The sequence below is a fragment of the Mustela putorius genome, unplaced genomic scaffold (assembly GCF_011764305.1).
Source record: "Mustela putorius furo isolate JIRA1106 unplaced genomic scaffold, ASM1176430v1.1 tig00000179_pilon_pilon_pilon, whole genome shotgun sequence".
NCBI lineage: Eukaryota > Metazoa > Chordata > Mammalia > Carnivora > Mustelidae > Mustela > Mustela putorius.
In genome coordinates this window covers 10543397-10565584 of record NW_025421305.1, presented here as the reverse complement: position 1 = coordinate 10565584, position 22188 = coordinate 10543397, and the positions used below count along the sequence as shown (strand labels likewise).

The 22188-nt window shown below is 34.5% G+C and overlaps 1 protein-coding gene across 5 annotated transcripts in view; it reads left to right on the top strand.

The window, feature by feature from the left end:
• CCDC122 (coiled-coil domain containing 122) overlaps positions 1-22188 on the top strand; it is a 41006-nt gene that overhangs the window by 8676 nt on the left and 10142 nt on the right. For 3 of the 5 annotated variants that reach the window (XM_004759246.3, XM_013059848.2, XM_013059850.2), the window contains 4 exons: positions 13-102; positions 637-752; positions 3425-3823; positions 4957-5073. In XM_004759246.3, coding sequence (XP_004759303.1) covers positions 13-102; positions 637-752; positions 3425-3823; positions 4957-5073 — 722 coding nt within the window. Of the gene's footprint in view, positions 1-12; positions 103-636; positions 753-3424; positions 3824-4956; positions 5074-17247; positions 17309-22188 lie in introns of those variants that run through there. The other 2 variants (XM_045076642.1, XM_013059846.2) reach the window with 2 other exon arrangements.

Below are 22188 nucleotides of genomic sequence, written 5' to 3'. Positions count from 1 at the left end.
ATTATTTTATAGGCCTAAAGAAAGTGAACCAAAAAGAGAGAAAGATACAGAGTAGAATGTCAGGCAACAAAGAAAGGAAGAGTCAAGGAGTTCCTGAAGAAGGTAATGAAGCAATCTTAAGAAATAAATTATTTTTTAAAAGAAAGAAATAATTAAAGGATAAGCAGCAACAAAAAGGTAGTATGATAGGATAATTTTGTTAAAATGTATAGCCAAATGCAATAGAAGGAAGCTATTAAATTTCTCCAGGAGGACACTTAGATGGTATTTAGAAAAGGCATAACAACAGGCCTTTAATGAAAATTCATCAACTATAAATTGCTGTATACTTATTATGGTAGCACTGTAATTATGCATATGTGTAAGTGGTCTGGATAAAAAAAAATGGGGACAATCAAAATATTTATACTGTTCCATACAGGAACAGGTATAACATTATATTAGGCTATTCTGCATTGTGTATTATTATGGCTTTTGATTTTGGTTTTGCTTATAATCAGAAAGGGAATATTACCAATTCTGAATCTACTTTATTTATGAGACATATCACATTTTTCATGCCTTTGAGTGAAGAAACAATAACTTTCTTAGAGTGTTTGCAACTTACAGTTTTATGTACTTTATTCTTTTGTCTAGCTCTGGCTAACCAAGGCACATCTTCATTAACTGATGCTGTAGAGCAAGTTGCAAAGCAACAACAATCACAAACATCAGAAATAGAAAAAAACAAAAAAGTTCTGTTCCATTTGCAGGTAATCTACTTCATATAGTCTTTTAAATGAGTCAATACTGTCTTTAAAATGATATTGAATTATTAACAGGGAAGTTATGAAGGATACTTAATTTGGGAGGCTATTTGAAACTCCTGTTTTTCATGTTTACTCCTTCTTAATTATTCTATTATCCCAAAGTGAAGTCTATACAAGTATTTTAGTTTCATGGAACATTTCACACACCCAATATACAAAGATTCAGCAATGTCCTTAGAACTGTAGTATGTACATATAAAGCCCAATGTATCACATAGAATTATTTTAAATTCACTTCTATTTCAGTTTTTCCTAAAATGTTAAACTGAAGAAAGGTTAAGTTTTTAAGCCAGTGTTCTTAAAGCCATGGCTATTAGTTGACAGTGAACATTACAAGGTGATGAGAAACATTTTTGTGTTCCTTGTATTTCATAATGTATTCATGATTCCACTGTGGGGAATTGGAAAAGCCATACTTGTTTTTTTGTATGCAGCACAATTAGATATAACTATACTCTTAATATAGCTAAAGAAAAATGGAAATAGTATATTTACTATGTGTTTCTTAAAGATTATTATTAAATATATTATGGAACTGAAAAATAGGCTCTAGAACCCAGCAGCCTAGTTTGAAAGGCAAGATTTGCTGCTTTTAGCTCCATTGTTTAATTTCTCTGTGCTTCTGTTTTTGTATTTGTAAAATAGAGATAATAGTATGACCTGCCTACAAGGTTTTCATGAAGATTAAATGAGTTAATATTTGTAAATATATGTACAGTATCCTGCTGGGACCCTGGTAGACAGTATAGAGGTAGATTTTGATGTTGGTTTTAGGTATTAATGTATCAGCAGATATGATGATTAATAATTATACTACCATGGTAATATGGATCTCATAAATATTTACATTGTATAGTTACTTTTAGAAAAGAATACTTTTTTGCAAGAGAATATAAAATAATAATGTCTTAGCTCTTTATAAAGAAATTTTCTGTAAAATTTCTCACTCTCCAATGAGTTTCACAGGTGTTATTTCACTTATATCAATAAACTACATTTTATTAAGCATTTTGCCAAACATTGTCCTCACTCATCTATTGAAGAGGGAGACAAATAAATAAATAAATAATTATACGCAGGGTAGTAATGTCAACAATGAAGGCATGAACACATTTAACGCTAAACGAATGATCACAAAGTGAAGTTTCTATTGGGTTTAAAAAAAGAAGACAGCTGGAGTTCACTTGAATATTGGCTATCTAGGACAGGTTTAAGGTTTGGGTGTGAGAAGGATGGTATTCTGGGCAAGAAGATCCTGAGAAAATTCACAGAAGCCTGAAAGAGCATTTGATACATTCACAGAACTACAGTTGATTCTTGAATAATGTGGAGTTTAGGAGTGCTACCCTGAGCCAGTTAAATCAACATATAACTTTTGACTCACCCCAAATTTAACTACAATAGTCTACTATTTACTAGAAGACTTACCAATAGACATATTTTTAAGTTACATGTTTTATATACTATATTTTTACAATAATGTCAGCTAGAGGAAAAAAAAAATATCATTAAGAAAATCAGAAGAGGACACCTGGGTGGCTCAGACGGTTAAACGTCTGCCTTGGGCTCAGGTAATAATCCCAGGGTCCTGGAATCAAGTTCTGAGTTGCAAGTTGCACTGGGCTTCCTGCTCAGGGTGGAGTCAACTTCACCCCCTGCCTCTCCCCTTGGCTTGTTCTCTCTCTCGCTCGCTCACTCTGTCTTTCAAACAAATAAGTAAAATATATATATTTTTTAAATCACAAGGAAGAGAAAATACATTTATAGTACTGTACTTTTTAGATATATAAAATCTGCCTCTAAGTGGACCCATGCATGTGTTGCTCAAGGGTCAACTGTATATGTGATTTGGTGGCAGTATAGTATAGGGTGTGTTTTGAGAAGTAGTGAGAGATACATACTATGATAAGAAAGTTGGACATTATACTAAAGATAATGGGAAGGTTTTGGTGGGATTTAAGCAAGAGAACAAATTAGTACATTTATATTTAGAAAGAGAATTATAGACACATAAAAAATACTTTTCATAATCCAACATCCATTCATGATAAAAACTAGCAAATTAGGAGTACAACTTCCATAATCTAAAAAAGGACATTTACGTACCTTTATGAATCCTATAGCCAATTTATCTAATGGTGAAAAAGTGAATGTTTCTCTCCTAAGACCAGGAGCAAGGAAGGCAAGGATATGTGATCTTACCACTTCCGTTCTTTCTATGGTACTGGCGGTTCAAGCAAGTGCAATCATGAAAGAAAAATAAATAAATAAATAGTAAAAATAAATAAAAATAAATAATTTCATCCATATTGAAAGAAGAAAGTAAAACTTTTTATTTATTTATAAAGTGTTAACAAAAATTATGAAATTTTAATATTTTGAATTAGATGAACATTAAAAAGTAAGAAATATATAACTCTCAGCTCCCTCTAACATTATAAAATCATTTTGTTACTTATTGAATGGTTCCTTTTATTGTATATCAATTTTTCTATATCTGACAAATGTGTATTTTTATGTTGTGGTTTTGCTACAGACATATGGATCAAAACAATAACATTCTTCTAATGTTGAATATCATGAATTAATAATAATAATATTGAAATATTTTACAGAATGAACTCCATGACCTTGAAAAACAAATAGCATCTGTCTCTGCAGAAACTAAAGAAATAGAAAAGCAAATTTGTCAGCAAGATGCTGCCATAGAAAATGCCAAACTTCAGTGTGGGAACCTGGAAACTCAAATCAAATCCTTACATACAGAAAATGTAAAGCTTAAATTTGACATAGAAGCAGCCCAAGAAGACTTTGAGGAACACAAGCTAAGATATAATGAATACTACGCAAAAATAAAAGAGCATAAAGTTAGTTTGGGGGCGATAGAAAGCAAATGGTCATTCATGACTGTACTTCATGAAAAACGAGATCTTGTTAAAAAGTTAAAAAAAATGAAAGAGGAACTTATGCAAAATCTCCAAAATCCAGGAGGAAATCACATAAAACAACTACAGGTTTGAAATATCCTTTATCAAAATTTTTTCTATTACTTCTTTTTTGCAAGTACTCTTACTTATTAAGCGATACACTTATCATTAACTTAATAAAATGTCCATAACTCTCTTAACTAGATTCAGAAACTATTTTCACAACTTTTAAAAACTTAAATACATGAGTTATATAACAACTATACCAAATGTACAAATACATAAGGGAGTTTTTCTCAAATCCCCTGTGGATTAATAAAAATATATAGTCAAAAAAATTACAGTGAACAATTAATCCAGTTGTTTCAGAAAGTGTGACTCACAAAAGTGTTGAAGCCCTCGCTTCCTAGGCTAATGGATCTGACCAATTCAAATCAATTTTTTATGCTTAATGCTATTCTACAAACAATATCAATTAATAATAGTGCCTTAGGATCTTTTTTTACTTTTATACCATTTTTTGAAGACAATGGGAGATATAAACTTAAAATACCTGTCATTTTTTTTTTTTTAACCTGTCGTTTCTTGCTAGAGAATTTAAAAGATTCCTTTACACTGTTGCTGGGCAATTGCCACTACGACTACTACTTTTCTTACATTTTATTTACATTTCGTTTTAATTTTAAGTTTTTATCCTTTTTACATTTAAATTCAATTTAATTAACATATACTGTATTATTAGTCACTGTTTCTGTGCAATGGCCAGTATGACTACCACTTTTTAAAATATCTTATTTACGGGGTGCCTGGGTGGCTCAGTGGGTTAAGCTGCTGCTTTCGGCTCAGGTCATGATCTCAGGGTCCTGGGATTGAGTCCCACATCGGGCTCTCTGCTCGGAGGGGAGCCTGCTTCCCTTCCTCTCTCTCTCTGCCTGCCTCTCTGTCTACTTGTGATCGCTCTCTGTCAAATAAATAAATAAATAAATATTTAAAAAAAAATCTTATTTACCTTCAGTTTTAATTTTAAGTTTTTAAATCAAAGGTTTATTTGTTTGAATAACAGTTCTTTATTCTTTGTACCTATGAAATATTCTAATTCTGTTTACCAAAATTAAATGTGATGGCTAGTTTTTTTAAATTATAGAAATACTAAAAATGTTGGACTTCTATTGACCATTCATTGTTTGACTTGTATATTTTAAACTTTTGTAAACATACAGGAAGACATTACAGAGTTAAAGGATAAAATTATAACTGTAAAAGAATCTATCACTGAAAAAACTTGTTTTCTTGAAGAAGAGAAAAAGACACATGAAAAATTAAGAAAAGAAATAGAGGTAAGTCTTCATTATCTGATTTCAGTGTTTTATGGTATCATTTCTTAAGCTTGTACCATATTTTTAATTTCCATAGTTTACTCTCAATTTCTAAAACAGCTAGAGAAAAAAAAGAACTATAAAAAGTAGTAAAGTTCAAATCATTAATAGAGATAACTCCCTCATTCAGATACTTCTGTCTGTGAAATGTATTCAAACAAAGCAAGCATTCATTCCTATTAAAATGTGGCCTAAAATTACTATAGGTCTCATTCCACCAACACTTTTGTTCTCAATTAATGTCTAGAAAACAGATTATCAAGTCAAAAGGCATGACAATTACTAGAGAGCTATCAGAAATTCCTTAAGTTAGAGTAAGAGACAATGGAAGTCATTAGTATTCTAAACCTCTCTGACCTTATATTTTTTATTATTAAGAATCAAATAAAATGATATACAAAATTGAAAGCAAGATTAAATTTGGGGTACCACTAGTAGATTTCTATGGTCATTATTGTTTAAATGAATGGAGAGCAAAAAAAAAATAATATGTTGTTGAGGGCAAATAAATAATTTTCACCCTTAGGATATTAATTTGAAAACTAAAAAGATGCATTTGCTTGTGGCTAATTTGCCCCAATAATAAAGCAGTTAAGGAATTCAAAGGTAAAAATCCTCATCCTGGGGCACCTGGGTGGCTCAGTGGGTTAAGGCCTCTGCATTTGGCTCAGATCATGATCTCAGGGTCCTGGGATCAAGCCCCGCATTGGGCTCTCTGCTCAGTGGGAGCCTGCTTCCCCATCTCTCTCTGCCTGCCTATCTGCCTACTTGTGATCTCTCTGTCAAAAAAAAAAAAAAAAAAAAAATCCTCATCCTTAAAAAATATTTAAGAAACATCATTACTTTATCTTGCATTTTTCTAGTAATCTAAATAAATGGGGGTTTTTTGGCTTCTAGATCCATATTTATTATAAAATTATAAATAGTAAGGCACTATCAATGGCCTCAAAATACAAATAAAATGATTAATGTAATAGAAAAAAGAATACAGATATAATCTATCATAAATTGTACAAACAAAATAGGTCAGCCATATGGAGAAATAAAGCAAATTTAGAAATAAAGTTGTATTTCTATCTTATAACACACACATAAAACCATTTCCAGGAAGATTAAAGACCATATAGGAGACAAACTTACCCACTTGTGTCAGAGAAGTATTTCTTTTAAAAGACACACACACACACACACACACACACACACAAAATGCATGATTAAATGTTACTTTTGACACTATCATAAATTTCTAGATTATTAATAATTAACAATTAATTATTTATTAATTATAATTAATAAATAATTATGATATAATTATACATTATATAATATTAATGTATAATTACATATAATATAATTAATTATAATATTAATAATTAATTATTATTCATGATAAGTGCACTGTAACAAGAGAGAAGGCAAAACTCATTTTGAGAGAAGGTATTTGTGACTTACATTAAAGTGACTAAGAAATAAGAAGATGTCAAAGAAGCCAGTAGAACACTGAGTAATCGATATGAAAATTCTTATTTTTTGAAACATGAATATCCAAAAAACAATGGGAAAAATGACTGACCTAAATAACAATAACAGATTGATAATTAAAACCACAATGGGGTCCCATACTTAGTCCCTTAGATTATCAATATTAGAGTTAGTAAGATGTGGAGCACTTGAATTTTAATATACTGTTGTTATTTTTTTTTAAGATTTTATTTATTTATTTGACAGAAAGAGATCACAAGTAGGCAGAGAGAGAGAGAGGAGGAGGAAGCAGGCTCCCTGCTGAGCAGAGAGCCCTATGTGGGGCTCGATCCCAGGACCCTGAGATCACGACCTGAGCAGAAGGCAGAGACTTAACCCACTGAGCCACCCAGGCACCCCTATACTGTTGTTATTAATGTAAATTGGTAAAAAGCATTTTGGAAAGGAATTCGAGATTACCTATCAATTTCTTATTCTAATATTCTTTATTGTGGTATAACTATAACAGTAAATACACAAATTGAAAGGTTTAGTTTGATTAATTTTGACTAAGATATATTAATTTTGACTAAGATATATATACCATATATATATATAAGATATATATGGTAATACCTATGTTACCATCACCTAGATCAAGATATAAAACTTGCCCATTCATGCTTAGGAAATCCTTTTGTGCCCCTTTCCTTAAGCTACCACTATTGTGATTTTTTTTTTTTAAAGCTTTTTATTTTTATTTTTTAAAAACAACTTTATTGAGATAAAATTGAGATAAAATTTACCCATTGAAAGTGCATAATTCAATAATTTTTGGTATATTCACAGATCATTTGTAACCATTTCCTTGGTTAATTTTAGAAATTTTCATGACCTCAAAACAGAAATTTCATACCCATTAGCTATGACCTCTCCATTTGTCTATTTATTTACCTGTATTTTTGCTCTATCATATTCTTCCTTCCTGATTCTCTAAAATTCCTTCTATCTTTTTCAATTCAAATCTTTTAGGATACTTCCAATTTAACTCTTTTAGGATAGATCTGCTAGTGACAAAGTCTTTTAGTTTTTTACATCTGAGGTCTTGATTTCCCCTTCACTCCTGAAGGATATTTTTCTGCATACAGAATTCTGAGTTTGGCAACTTCTTTCCACAGTTGAAAAATGCTTATTTTGTGTTACTTCTTTCTGACCTTATTTTGCATTACTTCTTTCTGTCCTCCATTATTTCTGATGAAAAACCCCCTGCCACTCAAATTGTTTTTCTCCCTATACATAGGTGTTTCTTTTCCTTTTTTCAAAATGAAATATGATTAATATACAGTGTTACATTCATTTCAGGTATACAATATATTGATCTTATTTATTACTCAGTGCTCATCACAATAAGTATACTCTTAATTCCCTTCACCTATTCTACCCATATCCCCCACCACCACCTTCTCTCGGTCAACTACCAGTTTGTTCTCCCTATTGCAGAGTCTATTTTTGGTTTATTTCTTTCTTTTGTTGTTGTTGTTGTTTTCAATTGTATGTATGTATGAGATCATATAGTATTTGTCTTTCTCTGACTTATTTCACTTAGCATTATACTGTCTAGATCCACCTATGTTGTTGCAAATGGCAGGATTGTATTCTTTTTCATGGCTCAGTAATATTCCATTGTGTGTATAAACAACTTCTTTATTCATTCATCTATCAATGGACACTTGGGTTGCTTCTATAATCTGGCTATTGTAAATAATGCTATAATAAAACATAGGGGTGCATTTATCCTTTTGAATTACTGTTTTCATATTCTTTGGGTAAATATGTAGTAGTGGAATTACTGGATCATATGGTAGTTCTATTTTTTTTTTTTTTTTTAGGAAATTCCATACTATTTTCCACAGTATGGAGGAAACTCCATACTGTAATTTAGTTGTAATATATATACTGTATATCCACAGTTTGCATTCCCATCAGAAATGCATGAGGACTCCTTTTTCTCCATATCCTCACCAACACTTGTTTCTGGTGTTTTGCTTTTAGCCATTCCGATAGGTATGAGGTGACCTCTCATTGTGGTTTTGATTTGCTTTTCCCTGGTAATGAGTGATGTCCCCAGAAGGAACCAGCATCACCCAAGGTGTTTGATTCTTGCTGCTTTCAAGATTTCCTCTGTCTTTAGTTTTTAGAAGTTTTTCTGTGATGTGTTTTGGCATGAATTTCTTTGGATTTATCCTATTTGGTTACTCTTAGGTACTTGATTCTATAGGTTTATGTCTTTTTCCAAATTTGAGAATTTTCAGCTCTTATTTATTTGAATACTTTTTCAGCTCTGCCCCTTTTCTTTTTTCCTTCCAGAACTCTGATGACTCAAATGATCTTTTTTATGGTCCCACAGACCCCTGAGACTCTCTTATTTCACTTTTCTGTCTGTTCTCTCTGTTATTCAGATTGAGCAATTTCCAGTGGTTTGTCTTCTTTCCCTGATTCTTTCCTCAATTTCTTTATTCATTTTGGTATTGTATCTTTTCCATCTGGTTCTTTATATATTATATTCTTGCGCTGAGACTTTCTGTATTTTTGTTTCAAGCATGCTCACTGAAGAATTTTTATGATACCTGCTTTAAAGTGCTTGTCAGGTCATTCTGACTTCTGTGTTTTCTTTATGTTGGCATAGGTTGATTATTTCATAGTCAGTTGGATGAGTGTTTTACTAGAAATATGGACATGTTGATTATTATGTTTTAAGCCTCTGGTTCATTGTTAGTTCCAGGTGGTGAAGGAAGTTCATATTCTCCACTCTGTCTCCATTGACACCCATGGAAGACAGAAGGGCTTCTTAATACTTGAAGCCATAAGTGGGAGTTCTGGCTACCCACTAGGTCTCTACTGATAACCTTCTGGCTGGGAGAACAGGAACACATCAGTTGTGCTCCTAATGCGGCCTTTATTGACAAAATGTAAACATGGCCTTGTTACTACCAAGCGGTGGTGAAGGTCCTAACTCTCTAGTAGGCCTTCTATGACATTGCTCAGTAAGAAGAGGAGGTTGCCTTTTTTACCATCAGATAGGAGTAGAAGTCCAGGATCCCCAAATGGGTTTCACTGATACCGGAAGCATGATTTGTTACTTTCTAGTGTAGATGAAAATCCCTGGCTTCCCAATTAGCATCCTCTGACACCACCCCTGCAGGGAGATTGAGGTACCATGTTATAGCCTAGCAATGGTGGAAGTATAAGCTTACCATTTAGTCTTTACTGGTGTGGGAGGTGGCACATTCCTCATTTTTTGCAATATTTGACTTAGTAGTTACTACTTTAAATGTTTCTGTCTTGCTAGGTAGCCCTGTTCCTGGTTCTTTGGCTAGAGAGCAGGCATTTCTTAGAGTTTTATTTATTTTTTATTTTTTATTTTTTCTACATCTATTGACAATTCCAGGTTGCTGTCCTCTCTACTATCCACTTTGGGATATTTGAGGCAAAATAAAAAGCCAGGGAACTCACCACCATATCTTTCCTTGGGTCCTGAGGTCACTAGTCAGTTTGCCCTTTTCTCTCCACCTTTTAGAAGCTTCTTATGTTTGTAGCCTTAATTTAGTTGTATTTAGTGAGAGAAATAGATATTTTAAAGTACATCTACTTCATATGGACAGAGGCAGAAATGTAAATGGGTATTTCCAATGGTAAAGAGTAATGTAAGTGGTCACTAATATTAGATTTAGATGGAATGTCATTGAGCTCAAGACTTGATTTTTTTTAATGTTTTCATCATTAAACTATTTGTCCTGAATTTTATTAAACTGTTTTTAAGCTTTCATGATAGATATACTGTTGTTAAGATTCTTCAGATGCTTTTTTAATTTAGTTTTGTCACCTGTAACACATTTTAAAATAATCTTCAGTTCTATAAATGAAAATTTAAAAAATTAGAAATTATCCAAACTAAATTATAAAACTGAAAGACAAATATAGCCACCCCATTGTTTTGAGAACATTGCATTTCTGTTAAACAATTTCTCTTATTGCTTGATGAGAATTGCACATCGATAAGAATTAACTGCTTTCTCAAAACAGCCATTTTTATAAAGAAGATAAATTCAAATACCAGAATATTGTTATGAATTTTTTCTTATTTGAGTCTTTTCTTTTCTCGCCTCTCCTGCATGTCTTTAGCCATTTCCTTGGTACAGCTCATGGTCATCTCTTACTTGAATTATAGCATTCTTTTGTTCTAATCCTAAATGCTAAATGCTTTCAAACATTTTGTACTTTGCATGTTTTAGTTTTGATGTTAATGTTGATTTTATAATTTTTGGTTCAGAAAAAATGAAAATAGGTTTTGAATTTCACATTTTTTTGTCAAATAGATGTTTTTTGTATTTACAGACCATATCTGAATAAAACAATTATTTCTAAATTTTTATCCCCAAAAGCCTTTTTCTCCAGCTTATTATCTGACTTTATATATGTTTTAGAAGAAGGAATTGGTGAAAAAACTAGGGAAGCAAAATACCATAAAATCACCAAAACAAGCTTCAAAGCAACATTCAGTGATTAAAATGTTATTTGGCAAAGCCAACAAATTTCAGGGAAGGGAGACTTGGCAGTAAAGAAATTTTTAGCAAATGATGAGTGCTACAAGCAATATTTTGTGATGATGGACATTATGTGAAGTATTTTGAGATTCACTAGGGTTAATCTTGACTAAATTTTGTAGGATCTGAGCTGCAACTTTAAGAAGAGAGGGAAAATTTAGAGGTTTTTTTTTTATTTTTTATTTTTTATAAACATGTATTTTTATCCCCAGGGGTACAGGTCTGTGAATCAGCACTCACCAAAGCACATACCCTCCCCAATGTCCATAACCCCACCCCCCTTCTCCCAACCCCCATCCCCCCAGCAACCCTCAGTTTGTTTTGTGAGATTAAGAGTCACTTATGGTTTGTCTCTCTCCCAATCCCATCTTGTTTCATTGATTCTTCTTCTACCCAGTTAAGCCCCCATGTTGCATCACCACTTCCTCATATCAGGGAGATCATATGATAGTTGTCTTTCTCTGCTTGACTTATTTCACTAAGCATGATACGCTCTAGTTCCATCCATGTTGTCGCAAATGGCAAGATTTCATTTCTTTTGATGGCTGCATAGTATTCCATTGTGTATATATACCACATCTTCTTGATCCATTCATCTGTTGATGGACATCTAGGTTCTTTCCATAGTTTGGCTATTGTGGACATTGCTGCTATAAACATTCGGGTGCACGTGCCCCTTTGGACCACTACGTTTGTATCTTTAGGGTAAATACCCAGTAGTGCAATTGCTGGGTCATAGGGCAGTTCTATTTTCAACATTTTGAGGAACCTCCATGCTGTTTTCCAGAGTGGCTGCACCAGCTTGCATTCCCACCAACAGTGTAGGAGGGTTCCCCTTTCTCCGCATCCTCGCCAGCATCTGTCATTTCCTGACTTGTTGATTTTAGCCATTCTGACTGGTGTGAGGTGATATCTCACTGTGGTTTTGATTTGTATTTCCCTGATGCCAAGTCATATGGAGCACTTTTTCATGTGTCTGTTGGCCATCTGGATGTCTTCTTTGCAGAAATGTCTGTTCATGTCCTCTGCCCATTTCTTGATTGGATTATTTGTTCTGTGGGTGTTGTTTGCTAAGTTCTTTATAGATTTTGGACACTAGTCCTTTATCTGATATGTCGTTTGCAAATATCTTCTCCCATTCTGTCAGTTGTCTTTTGATTTTGTTAACTGTTTCCTTTGCTGTGCAAAAGCTTTTGATCTTGATGAAATCCCAATAGTTCATTTTTTCCCTTGCTTCCCTTGCCTTGGTGATGTTCCTAGGAAGATGTTGCTGTGGTTGAGGTCGAAGAGGTTGCTGCCTGTGTTCTCCTCAAGGATTTTGATGGATTCCTTTCTCACATTCAGGTCCTTCATCCATTTTGAGTCTATTTGTGTGTGTGGTGTAAGGAAATGGTCCAATTTCATTTTTATGCATGTGGCTATCCAGATAATTTTCCCAACACCATTTATTGAAGAGGCTGTCTTTTTTCCATTGGACATTCTTTCCTGCTTTGTCGAAGATGAGTTGACGATAGAGTTGAGGGTCTATTTCTGGGCTCTCTATTCTGTTCCATTGATCTATGTGTCTGTTTTTGTGCCAGTACCATGCTGTTTTGATGATGACAGCTTTGTAATAGAGCTTGAAGTCCGGAATTTTGATGCCACCAACGTTGGCTTTCTTTTTCAATATCCCTTTGGCTATTCGAGGTCTTTTCTGGTTCCATATAAATTTTAGAATTATTTGTTCCATTTCTTTGAAAAAGATGGATGGTACTTTGATAGGAATTGCATTAAATGTGTAGATTGCTTTAGGTAGCATAGACATTTTCACAATATTTATTCTTCCAATCCATGAGCATGGATCATTTTTCCATTTCTTTGTGTCTTCCTCAATTTCTTTCATGAGTACTTTATAGTTTTCTGAATATAGATTCTTAGCCTCTTTGGTTAGGTTTATTCCTAGGTATCTTATGGTTTGGGGTGCAATTGTAAATGGGATTGACTCCTTAATTTCTCTTTCTTCTGTCTTGTTGTTGGTGTAGAGAAATGCAACTGATTTCTGTGCATTGATGTTATATCCTAACACTTTACTGAATTCCTGTGCAAGTTCTAGCAGTTTTGTAGTGGAGTCTTTTGGGTTTTCCACATATAGTATCATATGATCTCCAAAGAGTGATAATTTGACTTCTTCTTTGCCGATTTGGATGCCTTTAATTTCCTTTTGTTGTCTGATTGCTGAGGCTAGGACTTCTAGTACTATGTTGAATAACAGTGGTGATAATGGACATCCCTGCCATGTTCCTGACCTTAGCAGAAAAGCTTTCAGTTTTTCTCCATTGAGAACGATATTTGCGGTGGGTTTTTCATAGATGGCTTTGATGATATTGAGGTATGTGCCCTCTATCCCTACACTTTGAAGAGTTTTGATCAGGAAGGGATGCTGTACGTTGTTAAATGCTTTTTCAGCATCTATTGAGAGTATCATATGGTTCTTGTTCTTTTTTTTTTTTTTAAAGATTTTATTTATTTATTTGACAGAGAGAAATTACAAGTACACTGAGAGGCAGGCAGAGAGAGAGAGAAGGAAGCAGGCTCCCTTCTGAGCAGAGAGCCCGATGCGGGACTCGATCCCAGGACCCTGAGACCATGACCTGAGCCGAAGGCAGTGGCTTAACCCACTGAGCTACCCAGGCGCCCCTTTGTTCTTTCTTTTATTGATGTGCTGTATCACATTGACTGATTTGCAGATGTTGAACCAACCTTGCAGCCCTGGAATAAATCCCACTTGGTCATGGTGAATAATCCTTTTAATGTACTGTTGAATCCTATTGGCTAGTATTTTGGTGAGAATTTTCGCATCTGTGTTCATCAAGGATATTGGTCTATAGCTCTGTTTTTTGATGGGATTCTTGTCTGGTTTTGGGATCAAGGTGATGCTGGCCTCATAAAGTGAGTTTGGAAGTTTTCCTTCCATTGCTATTTTTTGGAACAGTTTCAGAAGAATAGGAATTAGTTCTTCTTTAAAAGTTCGTAGAATTCCCCCGGGAAGCCGTCTGGCCCTGGGCCTTTATTTGTTTGGAGATTTTTACTGACTGTTTCAATCTCCTTACTGGTTATGGGTCTGTTCAGGCTTTCTACTTCTTCCTGGTTCAGTTGTGGTAGTTTATATGTTTCTAGGAATGCATCCATTTCTTCCAGATTGTCAAATTTGTTGGCGTAGAGTTGCTCATAGTATATTCTTATAATAGTTTGTATTTCTTTGTTGTTAGTTATGATCTCTCCTCTTTCATTCATGATTTTATTTATTTGGGTCCTTTCTCTTTTCTTTTTGATAAGTCTGGCCAGGGGTTTATCAATTTTATTAATTCTTTCAAAGAACCAGCTCCTCATTTCGTTGATTTGCTCTATTGTCTTTTTGGTTTCTATTTCATTGATTTCTGCTCTGATCTTTATGATTTCTCTTCTCCTGCTGGGCTTAGGGTTTCTTTCTTGTTCTTTCTCCAGCTCCTTTAGGTGTAGGGTTAGGTTGTGTACCTGAGACCTTTCTTGTTTCTTGAGGAAGGCTTGTACCGCTATATATTTTCCTCTCAGGACTGCCTTTGTTGTGTCCCACCGATTTTGAACCATTGTATTTTCTTTATCATTTGTTTCCATGATTTTTTTCAATTCTTCTTTAATTTCCCGGTTGACCCATTCATTCTTTAGAAGGATGCTAAAGAACCCATGTATTTGGGTTCTTTCCAAACTTCCTCTTGTGGTTGAGTTCTAGCTTCAGAGCATTGTGGTCTGAAAATATGCAGGGAATGATCCCAATCTTTTGATACCGGTTGAGTCCTGATTTAGGACCGAGGATGTGATCTATTCTGGAGAATGTTCCATCTGCACTGTGTATTCTGTTGCTTTGGGATGAAATGTTCTGAATATATCTGTGATGTCCATCTGGTCCAGTGTGTCGTTTAAGGCCTTTATTTCCTTGCTGATCTTTTGCTTGGATGATCTGTCCATTTCAGTGAGGGGAGTGTTAAAGTCCCCTACTATTATTGTATTATTGTTGAAGTGTTTCTTTGATTTTGTTATTAATTGGTTTATATAGTTGGCTGCTCCCATGTTGGGGGCATAGATATTTAAAATTGTTAGATCTTCTTGTTGGACAGACCCTTTGAGTATTATATAGTGTCCTTCCTCATCTCTTATTATAGTCTTTGGCTTAAAATCTAATTGATCTGATAAAAGGATTGCCACTCCTGCTTTCTTCTGATGTCCATTAGCATGGTAAATTCTTTTCCACCCCCTCACTTTAAATCTGGAGGTGTCTTCAGGCTTAAAATGAGTTTCTTGGAGGCGACATATAGATGGGCTTCGTTTTTTATCCATTCTGATACCCTCTGTCTTTTGATTGGGGCATTTAGCCCATTAACATTCAGGGTAACTATTGAGAGATATGAATTTAGTGCCATTGTATTGCCTGTACTGTGACTGTTATGTATATTGTCTCTGTTCCTTACTGATCTACTACTTGTAGGCTCTCTCTTTGCTTAGAGGACCCTTTTCAATATTTCCTGTAGAGCTGGTTTGGTGTTTGCAAATTCTTTCAGTTTTTGTTTGTCCCGGAAGCTTTTAATCTCTCCTTCTATTTTCAATGATAGCCTAGTATTCTTGGCTGCATGTTTTTCTTGTTTAGTGCTCTGAAAATATCATGCCAGCTCTTTCTGGCCTGCCAGGTCTCTGTGGATAAGTCAGCTGCCAATCTAATTTTTTTACCATTGTATGTTACAGACTTCTTTTCCCGGGCTGCTTTCAGGATTTTCTCTTTGTCACTGAGACTTGTAAATTTTACTATTAGGTGATGGGGTGTGGGCCTATTCTTATTGATTTTGAGGGGCGTTCTCTGAACCTCCTGAATTTTGATGCTCGTTCCCTTTGCTATATTGGGGAAATTCTCCCCAATAATTCTCTCCAGTATACTTTCTGCTCCCCTCTCTCTTTCTTCTTCTTCTGGAATCCCAATTATTCTAATGTTGTTTCGTCTTATGGTGTCACTTATCTCTCGAATTCTCCCCTCGTGGTGCAGTAGCTGTTTGTCCCTCTTTTGCGCAGCTTCTTTATTTTCTATCATTTGGTCTTCAATATCACTAATTCTTTCTTCTGCCACATTTATCCTAGCAGTGAGAGCCTCCATTTTTTATTGCACCTCATTACTGGCTTTTTTTATTTCAACTTGGTTAGATTTTAGTTCTTTTATTTCTCCAGAAAGGGCTTTTATATTTCCCGAGAGGGTTTCTCTAATATCTTCCATGCCTTTTTCGAGCCCGGCTAGAACCTTGAGAATTGTCATTCTGAACTCTAGATCTGACATATTACCAATGTCTGTATTGATTAGGTCCCTAGCCTTCGGTACTGCCTCTTGTTCTTTTTTTTTTGTGGTGAATTTTTCCGCCTTGTCATTTTGTCCAGATAAGAGTATATGAAGGAGCAAGTAAAATACTAAAAGGGTGGCAACAACCCCAGGACAATATGCTTTAACCAAATCAGAAGAGATCCCAAATCGTAAGGGGGGAGAAAGGGAATAAAAAGAGGTTCAAAAAGAAAGAAAGAAAATAAAATAAAAGACTTTAAAAAAATAAAACGAATAAAGAAAAATATAAAAAGGAAAAAATATATATATTTATATATATATATTTTATAGTTAAAATATATATAGTTTTATATATATTTTTTATAGTTAAAAAACGTTAAAAAAGAAAAGGGTAAAGGTTAAAAAAATTTTAGCAGAAGAAGAGAAAAAAAATGATAAAGAAAAAATTAAATTAACTGCAAGACTAAAAAAAATCACAGGAAAAAAAAAAAAGAAAATCACAGGGAGAAAGCCATGAATTCCGTGCTTTGCTTTCTCCTCCTCTGGAATTCTGCTGCTCTCCTTGGTATTGAAACCGCACTCCTTGGTAGGTGAACTTGGTCTTGACTGGATTTCTTGTTGATCTTCTGAGGGGAGGGGCCTGGTGTAGTGATTCTCAAGTGTCTTTGCCCCAGGCGAAATTGCAACTCCCTTACCAGGGGCCAGGCTGAGTAATCCGCTCGGGTTTGCTTTCAGGAGCTTTTGTTCCCTGAGCCCTTTCCGTAGAGTTCCGGAGGACAGGAATACAAATGGCGGCCTCCTGGTCTCCGGCCGGAGGAGCCGAGAGCCCGGGGCCCCACTACTCAGTGCGCCCTCAGAGAACAGCGCCCATTTACTTCCGTCTGCCTGACCTCCGGCCACGCTCCGAGCTCACCAAGCCTGCGACCAGTTCAAGGTAACCCCGAGCTGTGATCTTACTGTCGGCTCTGTCTCTTGTAGCCAGCTTTCCCGTTCCAATACCCGCAAGCTCTGCGACACTCAGACACCCCCGATCCTTCTGTGACCCTGCGGGACCTGAGGCCACGCTGATCCCGCGTGGGCTTCGCCCTGGTTTAGCCTCTGGAGCGATGTCCCTCAGCGGAACAGACTTTTAAAAGTCTTGATTTTGTGTGCCATTGCTCTGCCGCTTGCCAGGAGCCGGCCCCTCCCCCCGGGGTCTATCTTCCCATCACTTTGGATTCACTTCTCCGCTGGTCCTACCTTTCAGAAAGTGGTTGTTTTTCTGTTTCCAGAATTGCTGTTCTTCTTCTCTTCTCTGCCGATGGATTTGCAGGTGTTTGCAATCTTTAGATAAGCTATCTAGCTGATCTCCGGCTAGCTGATGTAGTCTCAGCCTGCTACTTCTCCGCCATCTTGACTCCTCCCCAAATTTAGAGGGTTTTAAGAGCTACTAGGGATCAGGAGCAAAATATATTTTACTTGATATAATATAACATGCAGCTTATACAATTAACTAATGCATTCATTTCTTGAGGTCACCCACAGAAATGATTCTGCAACTAAAAATCTAGTTGTATGAGAAAAACCCAGAGAAGCAAAGGTTAAAAGGTGAGCTAAAGACAGGATAAGAATTATTCAGATATCTAGATTACATGGTAAAGTTTTATTATCTTTATTATTCTATTTTATAAAATGTACAAGATGAAATGTTCAGAAGTATTGAATCTATTGCTTATTGAGTGCCTGGTATTTTTCAAGCAGTTTTCATAAGCTATTCCATTTATATTCTCATAACCTATTTTGCAAAATCTCAGAAATTTAAATAACTTCTAAGAGGTTATTTAGCTCAGAGACAAGAGTAGGATGTGAATCCAAGTCTTTTGTACTTCACTTCTTTCAATCTTTTTTAAAAAATGGTTTCATTTCAATTGGAGTGCATTCTCCTTATAAACGATTAAAGTATTAGGGAGAAGGCTATAGTTCCTTTGATGACCACTTCCCATTGCATTGCTCTCTCTTATCATGTTCACCTCTCATTAATGGCAACAAATGGTTAGTGTATATGCTTCAAGTTTTGTGTGTGTGTGTGCATTTAAATTAATGTGCGTGTGTGTGTGTGTGTGTGTGTGTGTGTGTGAAATCATTTCCTATGTAAGGGAAGATTACATAAATGTACCACACATATAATTTTGCAACTGCTTTACTTAAAAACCTGTCTCACAGATTTTTTTGTTCATATTAGTATGTATGGGCCTACTTCAATCCTTCTAACTGCTACAAAATATGCTACAGTATATCTATACCTTAATTTATTTAACCATGCTACAACTGATAGACATTCAATGGGTTCCAAGGTTACACTATTAAAAGTAATGTAATGGGGGTGCCTGGGTGGCCCGTTGGTTAAGCATCCAACTCTTGGTTTGGCTCAGGTATAATCTCAGGGTCCAGGGATCAAGCCCCGCATGGGGCTCAGTACTCAGCATAGAGTCTACTTTCCTCTTCCCTCTGCTCCTCCTACCTCTATTTCTCTCTCCCTCATAAATAAATAAAATCTTAAAAAATTAAATAATGTAATGAACATTATAGAATACCCCCTTTGCACCAAGAATCAGAATCATTGGATCAAAAGGTAAGGTCTATGATTTTTCCAATTTTTAATATGTTCTTCTAATAATTATCACTACCACCAAACTACTTCTATTACTACTACCAGTATTATGACTAATAATAATATCATCTTAATTTGAAATCACTTCATACTGTTTTATGGATCTTTATCTTCCTCCTCATGAGGCTGATTGAGTAAATATTAAATTTGGCCTTATTGGTAGCCTCCATGTTCCATATTTGTTCCCTTCAAATTCATGGTTTTAACCTGAGCTGAACATGTGTGGGGGATAAAATTCCAAGGAGCAAGAATGCTGGAATTTCAGCATCTGCCCACTACAGCATCTGCCAACACCTCTCTACTGCCACACCTTAGGAATAAAGATCACACTCAGAACTAAGAATGTCTTTGATTTAAAAGCCAGACTAAGAGCAAGGCCTAGACTTAAGGACAGAACTGAAATAGACACTCTAACAAAAATATTAAATAAGGTCTCACAGGATCAGTATGCTCTATCAGAAACTTACCTGATTATTTGAACAAAATTCAATACTTCAGAGGGAAATAATGGAATCCAGAGTTTACGATATATATACAGCATTCAGTTAATAATGAAACATTCTTAGACATGTGAATAAATAGAAATGTATTACCCATAACTAACAGAATAATCAATAAAAACAGAATCACAGTTGACTCAGAAGTTGTTTGAAAATTTCGATACATATATTAAATATTCTACAGAAAAAAAGGTGGATAAATGGGTAAAAAGAGAGAATTTTAGTCATTTAAAAAAATGGAAATCTTAGAATTGAAAAAAATGTTGAAAAATTTATTGGGTGAAGTTAACAACAGGTTGTACATAACAGAAGATATGCTCTTTCTTGAACTTAAAGACAGTTCAGTAGAAATCATCAAAGTAAACATCCCAGTCTGTGGCCTCTCTTATCATTCTTTTGTGATAGTGTCTTTTACAGAGCAAGGTTTTTAATTTTAATGAAGTCCAGCCTATCAATTATTTATTTCATGGCTTGTGCCTTTGGTGTTGTATCGTAAAGTCATTACTCATACCCAAGATCATCTGGGTTTTTTCCTAAATTATCTTTTTAAGAGTTTTTGCATTTTATGTTTAGGTCTGTGATTTACTTTGAGTTAATTATTGTGAAGAATATAAAGTCTTTGTCTAGATTTATGTTTCTGCATGTGGATGACCAATTGTTTCTGTGCCATTTATTAAAGGAACTGTCTTTGCTTCACTATATTACCTTTGTTTCTTTGTCAAAGATCTGTTGACTATTTTTATGTGGGTCTATCTCTGGGCTCTCCATTCTGTTACACTGATCTATCTGCTGTTCTTTTACCAGTACCACACTGTCTTGATTACCACAACTTTACAGTAAAGTTTGAAGTTGGATAGTATCAGTTTTCAGTTCAGCCATCCTGGGTCTTTTGCCTTGTCATGTAAACATTAGAATCAGTTTATTGATATTTGTAAAATAACTTGCTGAGGTTTTGATTGGATTTGCATTGACTTTACAGATAAAGCTGGGAAGAACTGACATATTGGTTATATTGAGTCTTCGTATCCATGAACATGGACTATCTCTTTGTGTGTTTATTCTTTCATTTCTTTCATCAGGGTTTTGTAGTTTAACTTATATAAATCTTATACGTGTTTTGTTAGATTTATACGTAAGTACTTCATCTGGGGGCAGATGCTAATGTAAATGCTAAGTTTTTTTCATTTCAAATTCTACTTGTTCATTACTGGCATATAGGAAAATGATTGACTTTTGTAACTTTTGTAACATTCTATAATTTGAAACCTTGCTATAATTGATTATTGAGTTTTTAAAAGCATAGACATAGAGGCCAATGCAAATGGAAGGCATCATTAAATTGCTGGTACAAGAAGAAAGGTCAAGCAAGAATTCCATATAAGATCTATTATCTAATGAAATTTTTTTTAAATGAGGGTGAAACATTTAATTCAGTTAAATCAGAGCTGATGAGCTTTGCTTCCAGTAGACATGTACTACAAGAAAAACTAAAGTTCTTAAAACTGAAAGGAAATATGGACAGATTGATTAACAACAATGAAATTAAATCAGTAATCAAAAAACTCCCAACAAATGAAAGTCCAGAACCAGGTGGCTTCACAGATGAATTCTACCAAACATGTAAAGAAAAGTTGATATCTGCTCATCTCAAACTTTCCCAAAAAATAGGAGAGGAAGGGAACTTCCAAATTCATTCTATGAGACCAGAATTACCCTGATACCAAAACCAGATAAAAACACAGGATTAAAAAGAATAACCACAGGTTAATATCTCTGATGAATATAGATGCAAAAATCCTCAGCAATATTAGCAAACTGAATCCAAAAATACATTAAAAAATCATTCACCATTATCAAGTGGGATTTATTTCCAGAATATAAGGATGGTTCAGTATTCAAAAATCAATCAACATGATGCATCACATCAATGAGAGGAAGGATAAAAAAATAAGAGAAAGGATAAAAACCATATGATCATTTCAATAGATGCAGAAAAAAACATTAAATGAAGTACAACACCCATTCATAATAAAAACCCTCAACAAAGTAGATTTACAGGGAACATACCTCAACATAATAAAGGCCATATATGAAAAACCGATAGTCAACATCGTATTCAATGGTGGAAAACAGAGCTTTTCCCCTAAGATCAAAAACAAGACAAGGTTGTCTACTCTGACCACTTTCATTCAATATGTACTGGAACTCCTAGCCACAGCAATCAAACAAGAGAAAGAAATAAAAGGCATCCAAATTGGTAAGGAAGAAGTAAATCTTTCACTATTTGCATATGACCTGACATTATATACACTACATACATAGAAAACCCTAAAGATTCCACCAAAAAACTGTTAGAACTGATAAATGAATTCAGTAAGATCACAGGATTTAAAAAAATCAATATACAGAAATCTGTTGCATTTCTACACACTAATAATGAAGCAGCAGAAAGAGAAATTAATCCCATTTATAATTCCACCAAAAAAAATAAAATATCTAGGAGTAAACTTAACCAAAGAGGTGAAA